Consider the following 19502-nt stretch of genomic DNA (forward strand, 5'->3'; position numbering starts at 1 on the left):
TTACCAAGGTCTCATCAATGTGAATGATTCTATAATTGCCAGGCCTCTGCCAGGGGTTCTGAATGCTCAAGCACAGACCAGAGCCCATGGGGACACCCCTGTGCAGACCTTCTCAACCATTTCTTTCTTTCTTTTTTGAGACAGAGTTTCACTCTATAGCCCAGGCTGTTGTGCAGTGGTGCGATCTCAGCACGCTGCAACCTCTGCCTTCCAGGTTCAAGCGATTCTCCTGCCTCAGCCTCCCGAGTAGCTAGGACCACAGGTGCTTGCCACCACGCTCAGCTAAATTTTTGTCTTTTTTTTTTTGAGACGGAGTCTCGCTCTGTCGCCCAGGCTGGAGTGCAGTGGCCGGATCTCAGCTCACTGCAAGCTCCGCCTCCCGGGTTAACGCCATTCTCCTGCCTCAGCCTCCCGAGTAGCTAGGACTACAGGCGTCCGCCACATCGCCCGGCTAGTTTTTTGTATTTTTTAGTAGAGACGGGGTTTCACCGTGTTAGCCAGGATGGTCTTGATCTCCTGACCTCGTGATCCACCTGTCTCGGCCTCCCAAAGTGCTGGGATTACAGGCTTGAGCCACCGCGCCCGGCAATTTTTGTCTTTTTAGTAGAAATGGGATTTCACCATGTTGACCAGGCTGGTTTCAAACTCCTGGCCTCAAGTGATCCACCCACCTCAGCCTCCCAAAATGCTGGGATTACAGGCCTGAGCCACCGCGCCTCCCCCGCTCAAGAAGTCACACAACTCTTGTCATTCCAAGAAATCTTAATTTCTTTATTGTTTGACTTTCTGACTCAACAATTTTTTTTAAACTTTTTGTTTTTTTCTGAAACGTTCTTGTTGTTATGAGCCTTTTGTTTTGTTCTCGTTAAATGCACTCGACCCAAAATTGGTTTGGCATATCGAAAAGGAGACCAAGGAGGGAGGGGCTGGGGCGTGGGAGGCGGGAAGGAGGCCCGAATGGACAGAAAGTTGAGGATGAGAGAAGAGGAACATAGAGACAGCGAGAAACACGTGGGGAAAGAGAGTTGGAGACAGAGAGAGAAAGGGAAGGCAAGGGAAAGCCAAAAGAAACCAAAATCCAGAGAAAAAGAATTAACAAGATTTAGGAGCAAATTTCAGGAGCCCAAGGAAGGGAGTAGGAGAGGAAACCAAGACCCTTCTCTGTACCGTCCCAGCTGGGGTGGGGGCGTCAAGGCACCAGGTCTGGTTAGGTGGGGGGGACACCTGGGCTCTGGGGGCAGCTTTGCACTGGACTGCAGTGGTGTCCAGCCCCAGCAGGGGGCCCTGCCACACAGCTCTGAGGCCTGGAAGCCACTGGGCGATGCCGGCTGAAACAGGACTGATACACCCTCTCTCCCTTTGATTGTCCGAGTCTGGAGAAATACAAGGAAGGCTGGGCAGGGAGGAAGTGAGCCTCCCTGTGTCTCTCAGCCCCCCTGGAACTCTCCCGGCCCTTCTCCTGGTGTCGGGGGCAGCCATAGGCTGTAGCTGGGCTGCTGCCCGGGCCGGGCCGACTCTTTGCCTGCCCATGACTCCTGCCCGCTCTTCACAGACCTGACCGCCCCTCCACACAAGAGCTCCTAGCCTAGTGCAGTCCAGGAAGGTCCATGGAACTGTCCCCTGCCCTCCTCAGAGTCGTCTGGCAAGACTGTCCCTGGCCTCACTTCTCCTCCCCATCTAGACTTCACCCATAGTCTTCTGGTATAATGGGTTAGGCCTTTCTACTAGAAAAAGCCAGAGTTGGAACCCAACCCCACCTCTTCCCCACACCTGTTCCCTTACATGGGACAAACCACCATCTTTGGTCTGACCCCTTCTCCCCTAATTGATGGGGACAAGCCAGCCCCAGCTCCCCAGGAGAAGGGAGGGGCTTTCTAGCAGCAAAAAGGGTCCCTCCAGCCACCTACCTGTCCCCTTCCCCCCAGTTCCTTCCTAGAGCCCCTCCCCCTTAACCCAACAAAGTTCATGGCAGCAGCAGGCTGAGACCCGAAGATGTTTGAAAACTCATGGCACTTGTGAGAAAAGAAGGAGGGGCAAAGAGACGGGGAGAGGTCAGAGCAGAGGTGGACGGGCCACCTCTGGGGAAATGGCAATGCAGGGGCTGGGCTAAGGTGGCCTCAGGGCTATGCTACCCCTAGAGTTGAGGGGAGGGGACTGGGGAGGCTGGGCTGACAGGCTGGAGAGGAGGGGCTGGGAGAGGTGCTCAGGAGACATCCCAAGCCTGGAGCTTCCAGGGTCTGGGATTTGGCGTCAAGCCCCCCCAGCACATGGGTGTCCTGACCCCAGCCCTGGCACCTGGCTTCGTCCTCCCTGCGGGAAGGTGGAGGGTAGGGAAGGTGATCTCTCACCTTTGCCCCTTCCCCCTCCCCCAGACAGAAGACCACGTTGCCACTCCAGCACCCTCCTCAGCCGTACCCATGCCCTCCATAACCCCAGTTCCTCCCCATTTTCCCCCGGCCATCAACCTCTCTAGGTGGGAAATCAGCCCCATTTTCCCCAGCTAGAGTCCCCAAAGCAATATACAAGCAGCAGGAACTCAAAGGGACAGCGCAGCCATCTTGACAAAGCATCTTTGGGTGTGAGGGGGTCTCCCCCGGGCCGATGGGGAGGGAAGGGGGAGACAGGCCTCTGGTCCTGGGGCAGGCAGTGAGGTACACGCCCCAGGAGGGCTGATGATGCTGGGCAGGCAGAGCAGGAAAGGAGGGGACAGAAACGGGTGCCAGGAAGGAAATGGGTTCTTTGTTTCGCTGTTGCATCTAGATTTTGTTTTCTGTCTCTGGATTGTAAAAAGCTGCTCTGGCGGCCCGCCCGCCCCGGCGGGGACTGGGGATGCACGTACACGGAGAAGTCCTGGCTGCCGGGCCGGCAGCGCCGCTCTGCTCCGGAGAAAGCCCAGGTTGGCCCGGGCCGCAGGCTCCCGGTGGCTTCAAGTGATGAGATTTTTTTTGTCTTTTTTTTTTTTTTGTCTTTTTTTTTTTTCTTTTCCATTTCGTTGAAATATTTACAGCAATGGGGAAGGAGGAGGAGGAGAGAGGAAGGAGTAAGAGGGCCCCCTAGGGAAAGATCCAAGCCCAGGACCCACTCCCCAGGGAGATCCAGACCCAAAATCTGCTCCCCAGATAGCCGAGCCCACAGGACTGGGAACTGCCCAAATATGGCCACCCCTGTGGGCTGGGGGCCCTGCGGGGAGTTGTGCTTCATCAGGAGTCGCCCCAAGGGAGGGGGTCATTGGGTGCACTGGGAGGCAGAGGGGGCAGGCTTGCTTGGGGGGCAGGGACCAAGAGCAAGGGGAAAGGAGCTTCAGAGAAAGTTCGACCTTTAAACCACCAGCCACCACTGCCCAGTCCCCCTGCCCTGTGGCCTTTTCCCAGTCTCCAGGGAGCAAGGAACTGTAGCGCAGGAGGAACCTGTCCATCTGTCCTGCCTCACTGCTCCCTCTGGGTGCAGCCGGCAGCATTTCTGGCTGCGGAGAGGAGCAGCTGACAGGTTCGATCCAGTGGGGGCCTTTGGCAACCTCAGAAGCTGCCCCTCCCGCCCAGGGAAACTAAAGCCCTCATTTCCCTTCACGGCGTAGAAGGGTGGGAGAGTGGAGAGTCTGGAAGTGGGCTGCACCCTTCCAAGTTCTCCCTCCTCACTCCCCTGGGGACCTCTGGGCTCCTCCTCACTACACTTCCCCCAAATAGAGCTGGTGCATGTGGCTGGTGGGAAACCCTGTCTGTGAACCCTGGCACCTCAGGCCCCCAGGTCAGAGTCCCCTGAGGGGACTGTAGGGCCCATGGCTGAGGGGCACCTGGAGAGAGTGGCCCACCAGCCACTGCCTCCATCTGTCTCCCTCTCCCACCAGAGCCCTGCCCAGGGTTCCCTCCCTGGCCTGGGCCACCAGCCCCTGGTCCATGAGGTCCCCTCAGAGACTGGTGACCAGCTGCATCTGCCCGTCCCCATCGGGCCCTGGCCCCTCAAGGCCTGGAGCTGCCAGGTAGCCCTCGTGGCTAGGACGCCGCACCTGGTAGTAGCCCTGCAGGGGATTCCGGGCCACCAGGGCTGGCGGGCGCGAGGTGTAGTAGATTTCGGGGGGACCAGGGGGTGCGGGAGGGGGTGGGGGCAGGGCCTCACTGGGCCCCTCAGGGCTGCTGTCCGGGTAGGAGGGTGAGTCCCGCAGGTTGGCCCCGCTGGCATAGAGGGAGTCCCGGCCCGGAGGGGAGGAGAGGGGCCGGCTGGTGGCGCCGTCCTCGGCCGTGCAGCTCTCCGACTCGTCCAGATCGCTCTGGTACAGCACCGACTGGGCCCGGGGCAGCAGCAGAGGCTCCTCCAGGGCCTTATAGAGAAGTTCAATCTCAGCCCGGTCAGCACCCCCGGGCCCGCCTGCCTCTTCCTCGCCCCCGCCCCCTGGCACAGGTGGCACGGGGGGCTCAGGCGGTGGAGGGCCCTTGGCCGCGCTGCTGCTCCCCCGCAGGTTGTTGTGCACCAGCTCCGAGATGATCATCTTCTCGAAGGCCGCCGCATCAGCTAGGTTCCGGCCTCGGGGCGGCTCGGGGCCCCCATCCCCGGGAGGGAAATCCCCACTTCGCAAGGAGTAACTGTTGTTGAAGTTGCCGTTCAGGGGCAGGGTGTCCATGCCACAGGCTTCCCGGCCTCCCAAGGGGTGCTCTGCAGGGCAGAAAGGGGCTGGTAAGGTAGAAGAGGGGCCCTGGATGCACTAGGGGTTATAGTGAGGGGATGCAGTCTGTGTGAAGTGGGGCTCGATTCCTGCTGGTTTTCCGTAGGCTTCCCCCTACCCCCTGGATCTCTGGTCTCACATCCCCTTTCTCCCTCACTGGCAGTAGAGACACCAGCCCAGCAGTGGATTGATGAAAGGTAGGGGACAAGGACCAGTTCCCCCAGAGTCTCATCCTCAGCTGGAGGCTCAGAATCTCAGCAGTGTGAGGAGGCCTGGGCGACAGGATCCCTTTCCTATGCTCAGACCCTCAGCACCTAACGGCCCAAACTCAATGAACACCATCCATTATCCTCCATTCGGCTGCCAACCAGAGGCTGTGTGTCGGGGGGTGGGGAGATGTGGGCATGGGAAGGGCATCCCGAGTTCTCCTCAAGTGAGGCCATCTGAGAAGGCCACTGTCTGTCCCTCCCCCAGCCTCAGAAACATCCCCAGGGAAGAGTCACACTTACTGGGTTCCCGGTAGCTCCCTGCAGGTGGCAGCCAGGAGAGAAAAGAGAAGGCGAGGGTGAGCTTGAAATGCAAGTCCAGGCTCCAGTTCTGGGGCACAGAACATCCCAGGCGGAGGTCCCTTGGGACACAAACCCTCCATTTCCCAACCTGGGATGCTTCCCCCGCGCTCTCACCTGGGGAGTTGAAGACCGGGGGCGAGGAGGGATTGAAGCCCACCGACTCGGCAATGAGGGTGTTGTAGGGGCTGGTGCCCCCACGGGGCTGCAGCACAGGGTTGGTCAGCAGGTGGTTCCCCATGGTACCTGGCCAAGGGATCAGAGGTCACAAGGCGGCCGGGAGCCTCTAGAGACCGGCGCCAGAGGCAGAGGGACGCCTTCTCACCTCGATTCAGGGTTGGGGTGCTGTTGATGTCACCCGCCATGAAGGAGGACTCCGTCTGTTTCCTCACAGTGTCATTCCACATCCTCCGAATTCGACTCTGGGGACACAACCCAGATGTGAGGGGGTCCTTGGGCCACCCACCCTCTGGCGTCTTTTTGAGACTGCTCAGCCAATCATCACGATCAGAAACCCAGGCCAAGCCACTCCCCGCCTCTCAGGCTCTAGGTTCCAACACTCAGCCCCAGGGAGCCCTGTCTGGCCTGATACCTGAGTCCCTGTGTAATAGCGGGTGTTGCTTCGCATGGCTGAGGTCTTGAGGGATCCGTGAGTGCCCCCGGGAGGGGAGCGGATGCAGCAGTAGGAGTGACGCAGGCACTTGCTGTACTCCTTGTGCACCTGGGGGTTGAGGAGGACAGTCAGCTGGTCGGGACGCTGGCCTCCTCTGTGATCCAGCCTACCACAGGGCTGGTCACAAGACAGCCAGCCTTGGGAGGCCAGAGATCGAGCTTCCAATGACTATGTTGCCCTGTTCAGCAACTTGCAAGCCATGGAAATCTTGCTGTCCCCTGTCCCCCAACAGCCAGCCGATCAGGTTTCAATCTCTTCTTACTCAGGCCCATCCTCTTCTCCACCTCCACTGACAGTTTTTCATTCATTCATAAAATCAACAGAGCATTAATGAGCATTCGCTATGTGCCAGGCACAATTTAGGCCTCAGGGATGGTACGGAAGACAACAGACACAAATCCGTACCTCTGAGAGCTTATATTTCGGTAGACAGAGACAGAACATAGATGAATATATAAATATGCAGGCTGTTGGATGGTGTTGCGTGCTGCGGAGAAAACTATGGCTGGAAAGGGGGTTAGGCAGTGCTGACTTGGGAGCGGGTTGTGAATTTTTTTTTTTTTTTTTGAGACGGAATCTCGCACTGTCACCCTGACTGGAGTGCAATGACGCGATCTTGGCACATTTCAACCTCCACCTCCTGGGTTCACGCGATTCTCCTGCCTCAGCCTCCCGAGTAGCTGGGATTACAGGCGCACACCACCACACCCGGCTTTTTTTTTTTTTTTTTTGTAGAGACAGGGTTTTACCATGTTGGCCAAACTGGTTGTGATTTTAAATAGACCAGAGGAGGCCAGGCATGGTGGCTCACACCTGTAATCCCAGCACTCTGAAAGGCAGAGGTGGGTGGATCACCTGAGGTCAGGGGTTCAAGACCAGCCTAGGCAACATGGTGAAACCCCATCTCTACTAAAAATACAAAAATTAGCTGGTCGTGGCGGTGGGCATCTGTAATCCCAGCTACTTGGCATGATAACTGCTTGAACCCACGAGGCGGAGGTTGCAGCGAACCGAGATCGCGCCATTGCACTCCAGCCTGGGGACCGAACGAGACTCTGTCTCAAAAAAAATAATTAAAAAATTTAAAAACCTAAAAAAATAAATAGATCAGAGGCCTCATTTAGGCCAACGTAAGAACAGGGGCTGCACTCTGAGGAGGGTCCACATCTAGGTGTCTGAGAGCGGAGGTTGGAGGGAGGGGAGCCGAGGGGCCCAGATCAGAACATAGGGGCCTGGGGTCCCCTGAAAGGACATCGCTGTCACTGCGTGTGAGGTGGGGGCCACGCAGACACTGTCTTTGACCATCTGTCTGAGGAGGGGCCGGGACAGTGTTGGACAGATGGACAGAGCAGGGACACAGGCCACCTCCTCCCTTGCAACCAGGATTCTCATGATCACTGCCTCCGCCATCCCCTGCCTTAAGCCTTACCCGCTTCACCATTCCCCAAGTCTAACAGCAGTCTCCATCGCCCGCACTGCTGCCAGGGCTGACTCTACAAATGCCTCAGCTCCATCTCCCCAGCTTCAGTCCTGACAGTGCTGCCTGTACCCCCCACTCCCTGCCCACATTCCCCGGCTACTGTTGTCCCCTTTGTTTTTTTTTAAATAGAGACAGGGTCTCTGTTGCCCAGGCTGGTCTCGAATTCCTGGGCTTAAGCGATCCTCCTGCCTCAGCCTCCCAAAGTGCTGGGATTACAGGCATGAGCCACTGCACCCAGTCCTTTTTTTTTTTTTTTTTCTTTGAGACAGAGTCTTACCCTGTTGCCCAGGCTGGAATGCAGTGGCATAATCTCGGCTCACTGCAACCTCCGCCTTCCGGGTTCAAGCGATTCTCCTGCCTCAGCCTCCCAAGTAGCTGGGACTACAGGCGCCTGCTACCATGCCTGGCTAATTTTTATATTTTTAAAGTAGAGACAGGGTTTCACCATGTTGGCCAGGCTGGTCTGGAACTCCTGACCTCAGGTGATCCGCCCGCCTCAGCCTCCCAAAGTGTTGGGATTATAGGCGTGAGCCACCGCGTCTGGCCTGTATGTTTTCTTAAGATTCAGATTTTAACACATTTATTTTAAAAAGATCCTTTCTGTCACCACAAAATTCATAATTATTTCCTGAACTATGAATGCAGGCAGTGCTCCCTCAGGGTGGCTCCCGAAGTCCTCCCCCTCCCAGGCCTGACTCGTGGCCCTCATGGTGGTGAGGGTTCCCCATCACCAAATCTGTCCTGCTCTCACTCCTCTAAGCTGCTGTATCTTGCTTTTTTCCAGAACCCTCTTCACCTGTGGTTAAACCCTCCCTAGCCCTGAGCTCGTGCTCCCCTCTCCGTGGACGCAGACCTGACCGTAGAAGCCCTGCAGCACTCACTGGGGGCTTGAGGGAGCCCCTGAGTCTCCTCCACCCTCGCTGCCTTTTCCGGGATGCCCAGGAAATGTCTCCAAGGGAGGCTGTGACCCAGGACCCCGCCTCGACCTCACCTTCTTCTGTAAGGCGCAGTGAAAGACGAAGATGAAGACCCCCTGGAAGGCGTTGAAGGTGGTGAAGAGATAGGCCATGACCACCGACTCCTTGTTGATGAAGAGGAGGCCGAAAGCCCAGGTGAGGCCCAGCAGGAACAGCAGCGCAATGGCCCCCAGAGCCCAGGATCTGGGGGTGGGGCAATAGAGGTGTCAAAGTACCCACCGGAGGGGACGGCCTCAGCCTGGGCCTCCCCTGCAGCCTACAAAGGGGCCCTTGGGTGGGCCTGGGCACTGTCTGCAAAGCCCTGAGCAGGCTGAGTGGGCCTTAGGGGCACTGGCCTGCCCAGGATGCCTCCACCCCAGCCTGGGCCTGAGGGAAAGGTACTGGGTCGGGGGCGGGGTATTGTGAACATCAGTCATTCCTCTGCCACCTTCATTGTTTCTGCCAAATTTCCAGACCACTGAGGCTACATTTGCTGCCTATTTCTCTTTAAATTGCCCTTAAACACACTCACCTGTTGAATTTAGCCTCACCCTACACAGTCATGCCTCTAAAACCACAGGTTGGACGTGCTAATGATACACTTTCTAAGACCCATTAAGTAGGCACATAGTGACCACAATAAAACACCCCTCTTGGTACTTAAAATCGCAATATGTGTCACCAGAGGTGACAGCACTACCTTTTAGGACACCCTGGAGGAGGTGGGCCCCGCGCGGGGTGGGGGTGTGTCATGGGGCAGGGGGCAGGCAGGGGTGAGGCTCACTTAATGTTGTCCAGGCGGCTGGAGTCAGGCTTGAGCACAGATGAGCTTCGGATCATCTTGTGCAGGGTCACCATGAGGAACACCAGGTTGACCTGGGGGCGGGACAAGGGACAGGCTGGGCTGAGAGTGGCCCTGCCTCCCTCAGTGAGCACTGAGACATGGGCCCGGCCTGGTGAAGTCTCAGCTGTGGCCCTCGCCTCTGCTGGGAGAACCCTGTATCTGCCCCTGAGGTGACAGTGAGCTGACTGACATGACTGGCAACTGAATGCCACTCCTGGCTGCCGGGAGGACAAGGCCCATGGCCTGACATACAGTAGGGGCTCAAATCACAGTCCCCCAGGCGAGTAGCCCTCAGCATCGGAGCTCCATGAACCCAGCACACTCTCATCCTCTCAGCTGGTGGCTCAGTTCCGATGTGGGGTGTGTGTGTGTGTGTGTGTGTGTGTGTGTGTGTGTGTACACTCTCATCTCAGCTGGTGGCTCAGTTCCGATGTGGGGGGGGGGTGTGTGTGTGTGTGTGTGTGCACACTCATCCTCTCAGCTGGTGGCTCAGTTCCGATGTGGGGAGTGTGTGTGTGTGTGTGTGTGTGTGTGTGTGTGTGTACACTCTCATCTCAGCTGGTGGCTCAGTTCCGATGTGGGGAGTGTGTGTGTGTGTGTGTGTGTGTGTGTGTACACTCTCATCTCAGCTGGTGGCTCAGTTCCGATGTGGGGGGTGTGTGTGTGTGTGTGTGTGTGTGTGCACACTCTCATCCTCTCAGCTGGTGGCTCAGTTCCGATGTGGGGAGTGTGTGTGTGTGTGTGTGTGTGTGTGTGTGTGTGTGTGTGTGGTGGGGGCAGGGGCTGGAGTCAAGGCCAGCCTGGATGAAGGAAGATGTGGTGCTAGGGGTGTCACCTCCCAACTCACCACGATAACGAAGGAGACGGGCCCGATGAAACTCCAGATGAAGTAATTGTCCACTCGGAGCCAGCAGCTGTAAAGGAAACAGGGCCGGGGTATAGAGAGAAGCCGAGGAGCCATTCCCAGCGACCCATGAAGACCTAGGACTCTGCAGGCTACAGCCTCTGGGATCAGGAGGAAGGGAGGCCACCGCCCTGAGGGTCCTTTCCCAAGGGGTGCCGCCCAGCAGGGAACCATGCGGGAGGAACCGGTGCAGGGCTGGGATGTGGAAACTCACGCCTTCTCGGTGCCATAGCTGCGGTAGTCAATGGCAGCCGCGATGCCCACCACCAGAGCCGGGAAGCAGTAGCCGCCTAGGTAGTAGTACTTGGTGCGGGAATACTCGCTCTCAAACACCTCCACCAGCAGCAGGTAGAGGTGCACGCCCTCCAGGCACAGCCAGGAGAAGGCGGCCAGGAAGAAGTAGTGCAGCAGGCCGGCGAAGATGGGGCAGGCAATCTGCAGGGAGCACCGAGGGTGAGGGGCTCGGGCAGGCGTCCCCTTTCCTCTCGCGGCCCCCCAGGCGCTGGCCGTCACCTGCCCTCGAGTCCCAGCCCACCTCATACTGAGTCTTGTCGATCCCGACCAGGAAAAGCAGCTCAGCCAGGAAGAGGTTGATGCACAGGTTCTTGTGGATGGTGTTGCGGTCAGTCTGCAGCCCCCGCAGAAAGCAGAAGGTGGAGATGCAGATGGCCAGGCAGACCAGGGAGATCACGATGCCCACCCAGGTGATGACCGACAGCAGCAGCTCGTTGATGCGGCCCTGGTACTGGGGACAGGAGCAGGGGGCACGCTCAGGGCCTTTGGTTTTGCACACTGGGCTCAGCCAGGTGCCAGCTGCAGACAGGGCCCTGGGCAAGGCCATGGGCCACGAGGACTTCTGGTGCCGCCAATCTGGCAGGCCCCACCCCTCTGCACGCAGCAATGTGCTCACTTCCTCATGCTCTGGAAGGCTTGTGGAGAGATGACTAACGTGACACCAACTTGATTCTCCAGAGTGCCTTGGGAGACGGTGGGACCATGGCCATAGATGACCAGAGAGAACCAGATGCATGGCCTCATGCCCCAGGCAAGACTAGGAGCCCCCCACAGCCATGAGGCCGGCCTCCCCAGCACTGCCCATGATCTCTCTAGGATGCCATGCAAAGCCAGGCCAGCAAGCGGGCCTGCCGGGAGGAGCAGAGCGCCAGCCAGCTTACGATCTCGCGGTGAGCCATGAGCACGGCAAAGTTGGTGAGGTGGCTGCAGGCACACGTGGTATGGGTCTTGTTGGACTCCACCAGGCGGCAGCCCTGGGTCGACCAGTAGCCCAGCATGGAACGCTCCGAGTAGTTCCAGAAGGAGCAGTTGGCATTGAAGTGGTTCTTGTCCTGTTGTGTGGTGGCGCCGGGGTGTCAGAACTGGAGTCAGAACTGGGGAATCCCATTCTGGCCCCCCACACCTGGCTACAGGGATGGTGCCAAGTATCAAAGAAGTGCCTGGAGTCTGGGGCTCCAGCTGACATTCTAAGAGCTCTGGGGACAAATGGCCCAAGCTACTGAAGTGGAAGAACCCATAACTTGTTCTCGAAGTGAGCACATGGTGGAGGGGCAGGTACACAGCTTGGGAACACAGAGGGTACAGGGACCCCCATGGAGGGAGAAGGACAGCTCAGCTCACCTCCAGGTGGGCCACCGTGAAGATGACAGGGTCCATGAGGAAGACACGGCTGGACTCCTTGTTGATGGATGCTGCGATGACCTGTGAGTTCACCACTAGAGAGGCGCCCCCAGGGCCACCCGGGCCTGCTTCGCCGGCCAGCTTGACTGTGGCATTCTCCGTGGACAGGAAGAGGCCCAGGTTGTTGTAGAGGATGAAGACAACTTTGACCACCCCTGGCGAGGACAGGCATGTTTGGATGTGTCAGCATCCTCAGCTGGCGCACCTCTGTCCAGGCCCCTGGCTTCCCAGCTCGGCCAGCTCCTCAGCCCTCGGCCATGCCGGCCACTGGGACCTCTGAAGCCACTCCATAGCCCAGGCGGGTGGGGGGCAGGGAGCCCTGTCCACAAGACCACTGCTCAGCCGAAGGCAGTTCGAAACAGCAGGGCAGTGTGCCAGGACACATGGCCTGGGCCTCCGACCCACCCATTCTCACTGTGTGACCTTGGGCAAGCCCCTGACCTCTCTGAACCTTTGTCTCAGTGGCCCCATCCTGTCTGAGCTGTGAGGCCCAGGAGCCAGCTTTGCAACTGTAAGGCTCACCCTTGGGGCTCTGCAGCACTTCAGGGAACCCATGAATCCCCTCAAATTTTACACTAGCAGGAGGAAAGTTCAGGACTGCTGCCCTCCACAAATGGCACAGAGATGCTGGCACAGGGCTAGGGGGCGGGGAGGGGGCTGCCTCCCCACCCGAGGCCCCGCCAGGGACACTGACCATTGCGGCTGTTCTGCTTGATGGTTTTGGCAGACAGCTGGATGGAGTTCTTTCTTGGGTACTCCTCCTGGGGGAACACCAGCTCCTGCACCTGGCCCTCTGTGTTCAGGACTGTGACTTCCAGGACTGTGGGGACAGGGGAAGGCAAGGCACACGCAGTTGGGGTCTGTTCCCAGTCCAGGGGCTCAGGCTACAGAACAAGACCCTGTGGCAAGACGCCCAAGCGTCGGGTAGCTCCTCTGCGGCCTCCAGGCCAGAACCCCATGGTTTAAGGTTCGTATCTGAGTTTGCTCTGGGTGACCGTGGCACTCACCCACGTTCTCCTTGGCAGCCAGGAAGCGGGCAGGCTCCCTGACGTTGTCGGCCAGCAGGAAGGCACCCTCCTCCAGGACGTCCAGGAGCATGGTGGCTGTGTGCACCTGCTCCGTGGCATTCATGTCCTTCCAGGACTCCAGAGCTTCTGGCCGGAGCAGATTGTCCACTGTTTCCACCACGGCCTGCGCAGGCAGGGGGGATGGTGCTGTGAGCCCCTCAACACCCTCTAATTCCTTGGGGTGGGCTCTGCATGCCCTCTTCTCAACCTATACCCCTATTCTCCCGTCAGCCGGAGCCCACGGTCCTTACACTGGGACCCCTTGGGTCTCACCTTGATATAATCCTTGCAAGTTCTCTCCCGCTTGTGCATCTAGAAAGAGATGGAGGTGATGTCAGGCCAGACCTCTGGACGCCAGTTCCCTCACCCCAGTACTGTCACATCTGTATAGCTCTCTCATCTGTGGCTACCACTGCCCCAGGGCTGGACTATCAGCAAGACATTCCGTAGGGATCCCCAACACCCAGGACCGTCTGCGGCAGCACAGGAGTGAGACCCAGCAGTCCTTGGGCGGGGGCGTCCTTCCTCTCTGAGGAAGGGAGTGGAGGTGGCAGTCTGGCTGGGAGGTACCAGGTTGGATACTTCCTGTGCCCTTGGGGGCAGGCGCCTTCCCCGCGCCAGGTCAGCGCCGCCACCAGGCCCCACCTTGTTGTAGTTCTTTCCAGCTGACTCGCGCTCGATGGGCCGCAGGGCCTGCAGCTGGGCGTCCAGAATGTCCAGCAGCTGCTCCATCAGCTTCACAGAGGAGGAGACGTCCCCCGCGTAGATGGAGCCCCGGGTGTGTCGGGCCAGCTCGCTGGCGATGTTGGCTGCGTTCTCCCCACTCTTAATCTGTATGAGGTGGGGGGCAGGGAGGGGAAATCCCAGGTCTGTCAGGGACCATCCTGCCCTCCCCAGCTTCCCTGGCCCGTGCAGCCTCTCCTCTTTCTCTCTCCACTTCCCCATCACCGTCTGCCCTTTCCCACCCCATCTGTCCCTGCTCCCTTTGTAGGCCAGAGAGGTGACCCCGCAGTCCTGCCTTCCAGACCTGCCAGCCCGAGTCTCCCCAGTTGCTCCACGACCCCCGCTGGGCCCTGGGCCCTGGGCCTGAGCACATGTGCCTGCCTGCGAGGGGTGGTGGCTGGTACCTTCTGGGCCACCTGGTTGACCCAGGGGGAGGTGCAGTTGCTGAGGTCAGGGCCCCGGGGGTTCCAGAGCCCCAAGGCTGGTAGACACTGGAAGGAGGCAATTCCTGCAGGGACAGACAGACAGGAACAGACAAGGGAGCCAAAGGGAAGAAGAGAAGGATGGGACGGAGAGGGGGAAAGGAGATGACAGAGAGCGGGGGACGAACGGGCGAAGAGGGAGGTGAGGGAAACACGGAGAAACAGACATGAAGCGGGCCGGACAGTTGAAAGAGGCGCCACTCCCTTCGCCTGAGCTCTCCCTCCTGCCCCCTTCTGTCTTTGCCTCCGGAATCAGACCCTTCCAGCAAGGCCCATCTTGAACGCCCCCTCTCCACAAAGCACCTGCCAACCCTCCCCTCAGATCTCCAGGACACGCGGCCCTGCCCTTTTCGCACTTCAGCTGGCCACCCAGGTGAAACTGGCTGTGCCTGGGGCAGTCACAGGTCCGTCTGAGGCTGGGAGCCAGGTCGCCTTCTGCAGGCTCCCTGCAGGTTCCGCAGGCCGGGCCAGGGGCACTGAGTGGCTTCTGTGCCCTGAGAGTTCTGCTGGTCACTGGGGATGACCCCTGCCCTCAGAAAGCCTCTGCTTCGCAGCAGAGACCACCACCCGCACATGCATCTGTGCTAAGCTGCGGGGGGCGTGGCCCCCATCCCTCCCCTGGCCGCAGCCTCTGCACTCACCTCGAGTCCCCTTGGGGCAGGGTCTCTCCACCAGCATGCCCTGCTGGGTGGCCGGCCACTGGACCCGCCGCACCTCTCGGGGCTCGCAGAAGAGCTCAGGGGACACGTGTAGATTCGGGGCGGGGGGCCGCCGGGTGCTGGGGGCTGGGGCTGTGGCTGGAGGCAGATCAGGTCCCAGCTGGTTGATGGCACCCACTGGGTGCGTGGTGAGGGGTGCCCGGCGGAGCGGGGTGGTGGCTGCGGGCGAGGCTGTGCTGGTGAGGGGCGTGGGCCTGGCTGTGGTGGTCGTGCTGAGGGGTGGGGAAGTGGCTGGGCCTGGAGAGGGGACACGAGACAGGGTCATCCCCGTGCTCGGGGCCATGCCACAGCGGGCCTGGGCGGCGGGCCCCAGGCCATCCTAGCATCTTCCTCACCTGCTCAAGTGGAAACACATGCTGGGCCCTGCTGGGTCTGGAAGTTGATCTCCCCTGGCCTCTCTGTGTCCACCAAAGTCCCTTATGCCCATGGGACCATATAAAGTAGCAAAGGGTGGTAAAAATCCACTATGTGTTCCGTAAGGTCTGAGAGAACAGTCAGGAGAGGCAGGGACAGAGGTGTCTGGGGGACAGGAGCCCTCCCCGATCCAGGTCCGCCCCGCCACCAGGCAGGGGCTGAATACCACCGCCTCCCACCCTCCTTCTAGCTGACTTTGGCTTATGTAACCTGGCTATGCTCCTTCCTTCTGGGGGCCTCAGCTCCCCCTTTTGCAAACAAGATGGGGTTAGATCAGGCTTCCTGGAGCCCTGGGGCGGCACAGAGCTAGCAGGGCAGCTAAGGGGGATAAAAGAAGACTGCAGAGTTGCCCTCAGCCCGGTCAACATCAGCAACTCAGCTCTTTTGTGGATATTGGACTTCCACCCAGGATTTTGGTGGATCCAAGGGTTCCTGGAGTAAAGGTGCCCAAGCCCCAGGGAGAGGCAGTACAGTTCAGTGGTTGGGAGGCTGGCTGAAATCCTCAAATAGGCCGGGCGCGGTGGCTCGAGCCTGTAATCCCAGCACTTTGGGAGGCCGAGACGGGCAGATCACGAGGTCAGGAGATCGAGACCATCCTGGCTAACAAGGTGAAACCCCATCTCAACTAAAAAATACAAAAAAATAACTAGCCGGGCGAGGTGGCGGGCGCCTGTAGTCCCAGCTACTCGGGAGGCTGAGGCAGGAGAATGGCGTAAACCCGGGAGGCGGAGCTTGCAGTGAGCTGAGATCCGGCCACTGCATCCCAGCCTGGGCGACAGAGCGAGACTCCCTCTCAAAAAAAAAAAAAAAAAAAAAAAAGAAATCCTCAAATAACTTAATCCCCTACCCATACAGTGCCTCAGTGTACTCATCTGTAAAACAGGGCAGTAAGGATCCCTATCATAGACCATGAGGAGGAGATGAGTTAATGACTGTGAAGTGCTTAGAACAGCGTCTGTCACATGCTGTGAATTTCCTTTACCTCCCGATCCCCAAGAGCTCACAGGATGGGGCTCCCCACCCTGGGACCCACGGGTGGGTGGGGGTGGAAGGGACAAAGGCAAGCGGGCTCCATGCCTGGAAGTGAGTCGTCCTCACCAGCACTGGGGTCGGGTGGCCCGAACTCCAGGCTGTAGCGCACGACGAAATAGTTGTTCCAGACATACAGCTGGTTGTCGCGAGGGTTGTAGTCAACGGAGGAGATGAACTGGTAGGGGTTGGGGAAGGCGAGGCTGACAGGCTCCTCGCGGTTGGCATTGGTGTTGAAGGCATAGTCCACGCGGTTGCCAGCCGCCTCGCTGTCATCATCCACGTACACGGAACGCAGCACGTACAGGACCCCGCACACCATGAAGGCGTTGGACGCCGACCGCTTGTCGTAACCCGTCTCCCACGTGCCCTCGAAGCGCAGTGTGTAGGGGTTCAGCTGGCTCACCACCAGCCGCCCGTTGTTGCCCTCGGTGGCGTAGATGACCCACAGCCCATTCTCGTCCACCGCCAGGTCAATGTCGGTCTTGCCGCCCCAGCGGTAGGGCGAGGTGTCGTGGTAGTTGGCGGTATTGATGACCGTCTCCCCGCTCTTGATGCGCGTCCGCAGGTCATACTTGACGATGTTGCGCGTGCGCTCCTTGTTGTAGAAGACGGCACCATCATAGACCACAAAGCCTGTGCCATCCACGCGGTTGGGCAGGCGGTAGGTGGTGGTGTGGCGGGCGGCCACGTAGTCCTCCCACGAGGCGTACTCGGTCAGCGTGTCCGTGCGGTAGGGGATCCAGGGCATCACGTAGATGCGGTCACCTGCCTGCAGCGGGTCCTTGCACCACGCGCCAGACTGGTGCTCCGACTCGTGTGTCGAGGTGGGCTCCAGCACCTTCTGCAGGGTCCCTGGGCACACGAAGACTGGGCAGAGCGGGCAGGAGGGGAGGAGACGGGAGAGGAGGGGCAGAGGCGAGAGGGAGGAGAAAGAGAGAGAAGGGGGAGAGAGGCAAGTTGGTCACGCTGCCGGCGGGGAGTCAGGTTGTCCCCTCCTGCTGCTGCAGTCACGGTTGCTTGGTAGGGCTGGTGATGGGAAGGGGGTTTCCGGGCTGGGACCCGACCCCCCTCCCCACGCCCTGCCCAGCTGCCCCTCTCCCTGGAAATGTGAGCCCTGAAGGCCATTAAGAGCAGGGTTAGTGGGGGGAAGTGGTGCCCCTCTTCCCTTCCCTGGCTGCTAGAGACCCCACAGGCTGGGGAGAAGGAGTTGGCAAGAGCCCTCCCAGAGGTGGTCCCGTGTGATTTAAGTGGGGGCAGAATCTCCCCACTACAGTCACTCCTGACTTTGACGGTCCAGGGACTTAGCATCCGGCCCCTTCTCCCTCTTCTCTGCCACTTAGGGAAGAGCTAGGGTCCAGGGTCCCATCCTTCACCAACCACACCCGGACAGACTTTTTTTTTTTTTTTTTTTTTTAAACTCCACTTTCTTCCTCCTGCAAAAACTGCAACGTAGAGTCACGTTCCCATACCCACTGTGGGTGTCAGGAGTGTCCCCCTATTCTAGGCTGGGGGAAGGATAGGGGTTTCAACTCTCTCCCCAGGTTCCTGATGCAGCCTGTGCCCCACCCCCACCCGGTACCCACGAAGTCAGTAGCCGAGGAAGGGATTCCCAGAGGCAGCTCCCAGGCTAGGACAGGGAACGGAGAGTCTGGCCCCTCCTGGAGGGCGCCCAGCCCTGCCCCCAGCCGGCAGGGTCTCTCATGGGGTCTGGCTCAGCAGCAGACAGTGGCACTGTGCACAGGGGTGGGGGTGGGAGTGGGGACATGGAGAGGGACAGGACTCCCGGGAGAGGTGGGGAGGGAGCGGAGAGCTGTGCAGAGGGAAGAGAGACAAGGGGGAATGGGGGCTTGGCGAGGTCCTGGCTCCGTGGGAGGCCGCGCTGCAGACCACCTGGGAAGAAAGGGTTAGTGCTGGCGGAGGAGAGAGGGGTGAGCAGAGAATTCACTCCAAGGCCCAGGCCCGACTGAGGGTCCCTCAGGGGGGCAGTCCCAGGTCCAGCTCGGAGGGGGCAGGGGAGGGAACCAGGCGCTAGGATAAAGACCCAGCCCGCCCCAGCCAGGCCCCCCACCTCCCCTGGCCCGGACCCCGATTTACCTGCGACCATCCCCGGCTCGGGAGGAGGGACCAAGGCAGCGCTGATGTCAGAAAGGTGGGGGGCCCCGCCCCACCCCCCCAATCCCTGAAAAGGAGGAAAACCTCAACTGCATCTCGTTGGCCGCTGCTGGCCGGCCCACCCTTGCCCAGTCACGTCCCAGCGCCACCTACTCCTAGCCTCCCCTTGACTGATCCTGGGGTCAGTGTGGCCAGACCCCCCCACCTCCTCCCAGAGTGCCGACATCCATGCGCCCCTCCATCCAGGATGGCCGGGCCTCCCTCACCTCCCGGCTGGCAGAACCCACACACAGGCCGGGGCGAGGGCACGGGGCGAGGGCGGAGGGTTTGCAGTGAATTCTCTGCTCCTGCTTGGCCTGTCACCAAAGCAGCTGGCCCCAATGGGACCGGGGGGGGGCGGCTGGGACCTGGCACCGGCTTGGGGGGCAGCCCCAGTGGCAAGAGGGGCTCGGGCAAGAGCTAGTCCTCATTCCCCACCTTCAGCAGGCTTGGGAGGGAGGGGGACAGGCAGCACTCCCTTCACAGCGTGGGGACAATGTGGCTCAGGGCCCCCGGCACAAAGCAGCCAGGAGGATGTAGTTTTGTAGAGGGAGAGAAGCCTGGGACATAGAGCTGGCCAGGAGCCAGAACGACCCTGGCTTGGGCCCTGGGGACTGGCCATCTCCCTGTCCCTGATGCCCCGAGGGGGTCAGCCTGCACACTCCGTCCAGCACACTGGCTCTGCCCAAGCCGGTCCCCACCCCCGCCAGGTGTGTGGCATCTGAGGGGACATGTTTGTGTGAGGGGGATGGTGGGAGGCCTCAGAGCCTAACCTGCTCAGAGGGTATCAGGGGAGGAAAAATGTGGTTAGAGGTCAACCCAGGGGAAGGGGGAGAAGATGAGGAAGGGTCTGTCTGGGGCCTTGGACAGCAAGGACCTTTCACCAGCACCAAGCTCCCAATCCCTCCTCTTCCCTCCCTTACCCCATCACCCCACCCGCCCTGCCCTGGCCCTCGAAGAGAAAAGCTCCAGTGGTGCCGCATCCAAACCAGTGGGCCTGCAAGAAGAGTGGCTGGTGCTGGGAGGGAGAGAGACTCCAGGAGAGAGAGAGGAGAGTGGAGGGGTGCAGTGAGGGGGCGGACCTCGGGCCAACAGCCCAGGCCTCTCTGAGATGGGGGAGAGGGGAAGACGGGGAGGGG

The 19502-nt window shown here is 59.7% G+C and overlaps 1 protein-coding gene and 1 pseudogene across 12 annotated transcripts in view; both read right to left on the bottom strand.

Moving 5' to 3' along the window:
* Nucleotides 1–750: 750 nt before the first annotated feature.
* Nucleotides 751–2591, bottom strand: LOC107128179 (uncharacterized; annotated as a pseudogene).
* Nucleotides 751–19502, bottom strand: part of ADGRL1 (adhesion G protein-coupled receptor L1) — a 63542-nt gene continuing 44790 nt past the window's right edge. For 3 of the 12 annotated variants that reach the window (XM_045380716.3, XM_045380715.3, XM_065536239.2), the window contains 20 exons: nt 18307–18391; nt 16258–17079; nt 14689–15003; nt 13970–14073; nt 13488–13673; nt 13116–13154; nt 12783–12966; nt 12470–12595; nt 11716–11930; nt 11256–11426; nt 10616–10825; nt 10295–10515; nt 10024–10090; nt 9117–9208; nt 8368–8536; nt 5816–5944; nt 5549–5645; nt 5341–5469; nt 5167–5184; nt 751–4647 (listed from right to left, as the gene is read on the bottom strand). In XM_045380716.3, the coding sequence (XP_045236651.1) occupies nt 3905–4647; nt 5167–5184; nt 5341–5469; nt 5549–5645; nt 5816–5944; nt 8368–8536; nt 9117–9208; nt 10024–10090; nt 10295–10515; nt 10616–10825; nt 11256–11426; nt 11716–11930; nt 12470–12595; nt 12783–12966; nt 13116–13154; nt 13488–13673; nt 13970–14073; nt 14689–15003; nt 16258–17079; nt 18307–18391 (4122 nt within the window). In that variant the 3' untranslated portion in view covers nt 751–3904. Of the gene's footprint in view, nt 4648–5166; nt 5185–5340; nt 5470–5548; nt 5646–5815; nt 5945–8367; nt 8537–9116; nt 9209–10023; nt 10091–10294; nt 10516–10615; nt 10826–11255; nt 11427–11715; nt 11931–12469; nt 12596–12782; nt 12967–13115; nt 13155–13487; nt 13674–13969; nt 14074–14688; nt 15004–16257; nt 17080–18306; nt 18392–19502 lie in introns of those variants that run through there. The other 9 variants (XM_015440559.4, XM_074026129.1, XM_015440560.4 and 6 more) reach the window with 4 other exon arrangements.

This window comes from Macaca fascicularis, chromosome 19 (genome assembly GCF_037993035.2).
Source record: "Macaca fascicularis isolate 582-1 chromosome 19, T2T-MFA8v1.1".
NCBI lineage: Eukaryota > Metazoa > Chordata > Mammalia > Primates > Cercopithecidae > Macaca > Macaca fascicularis.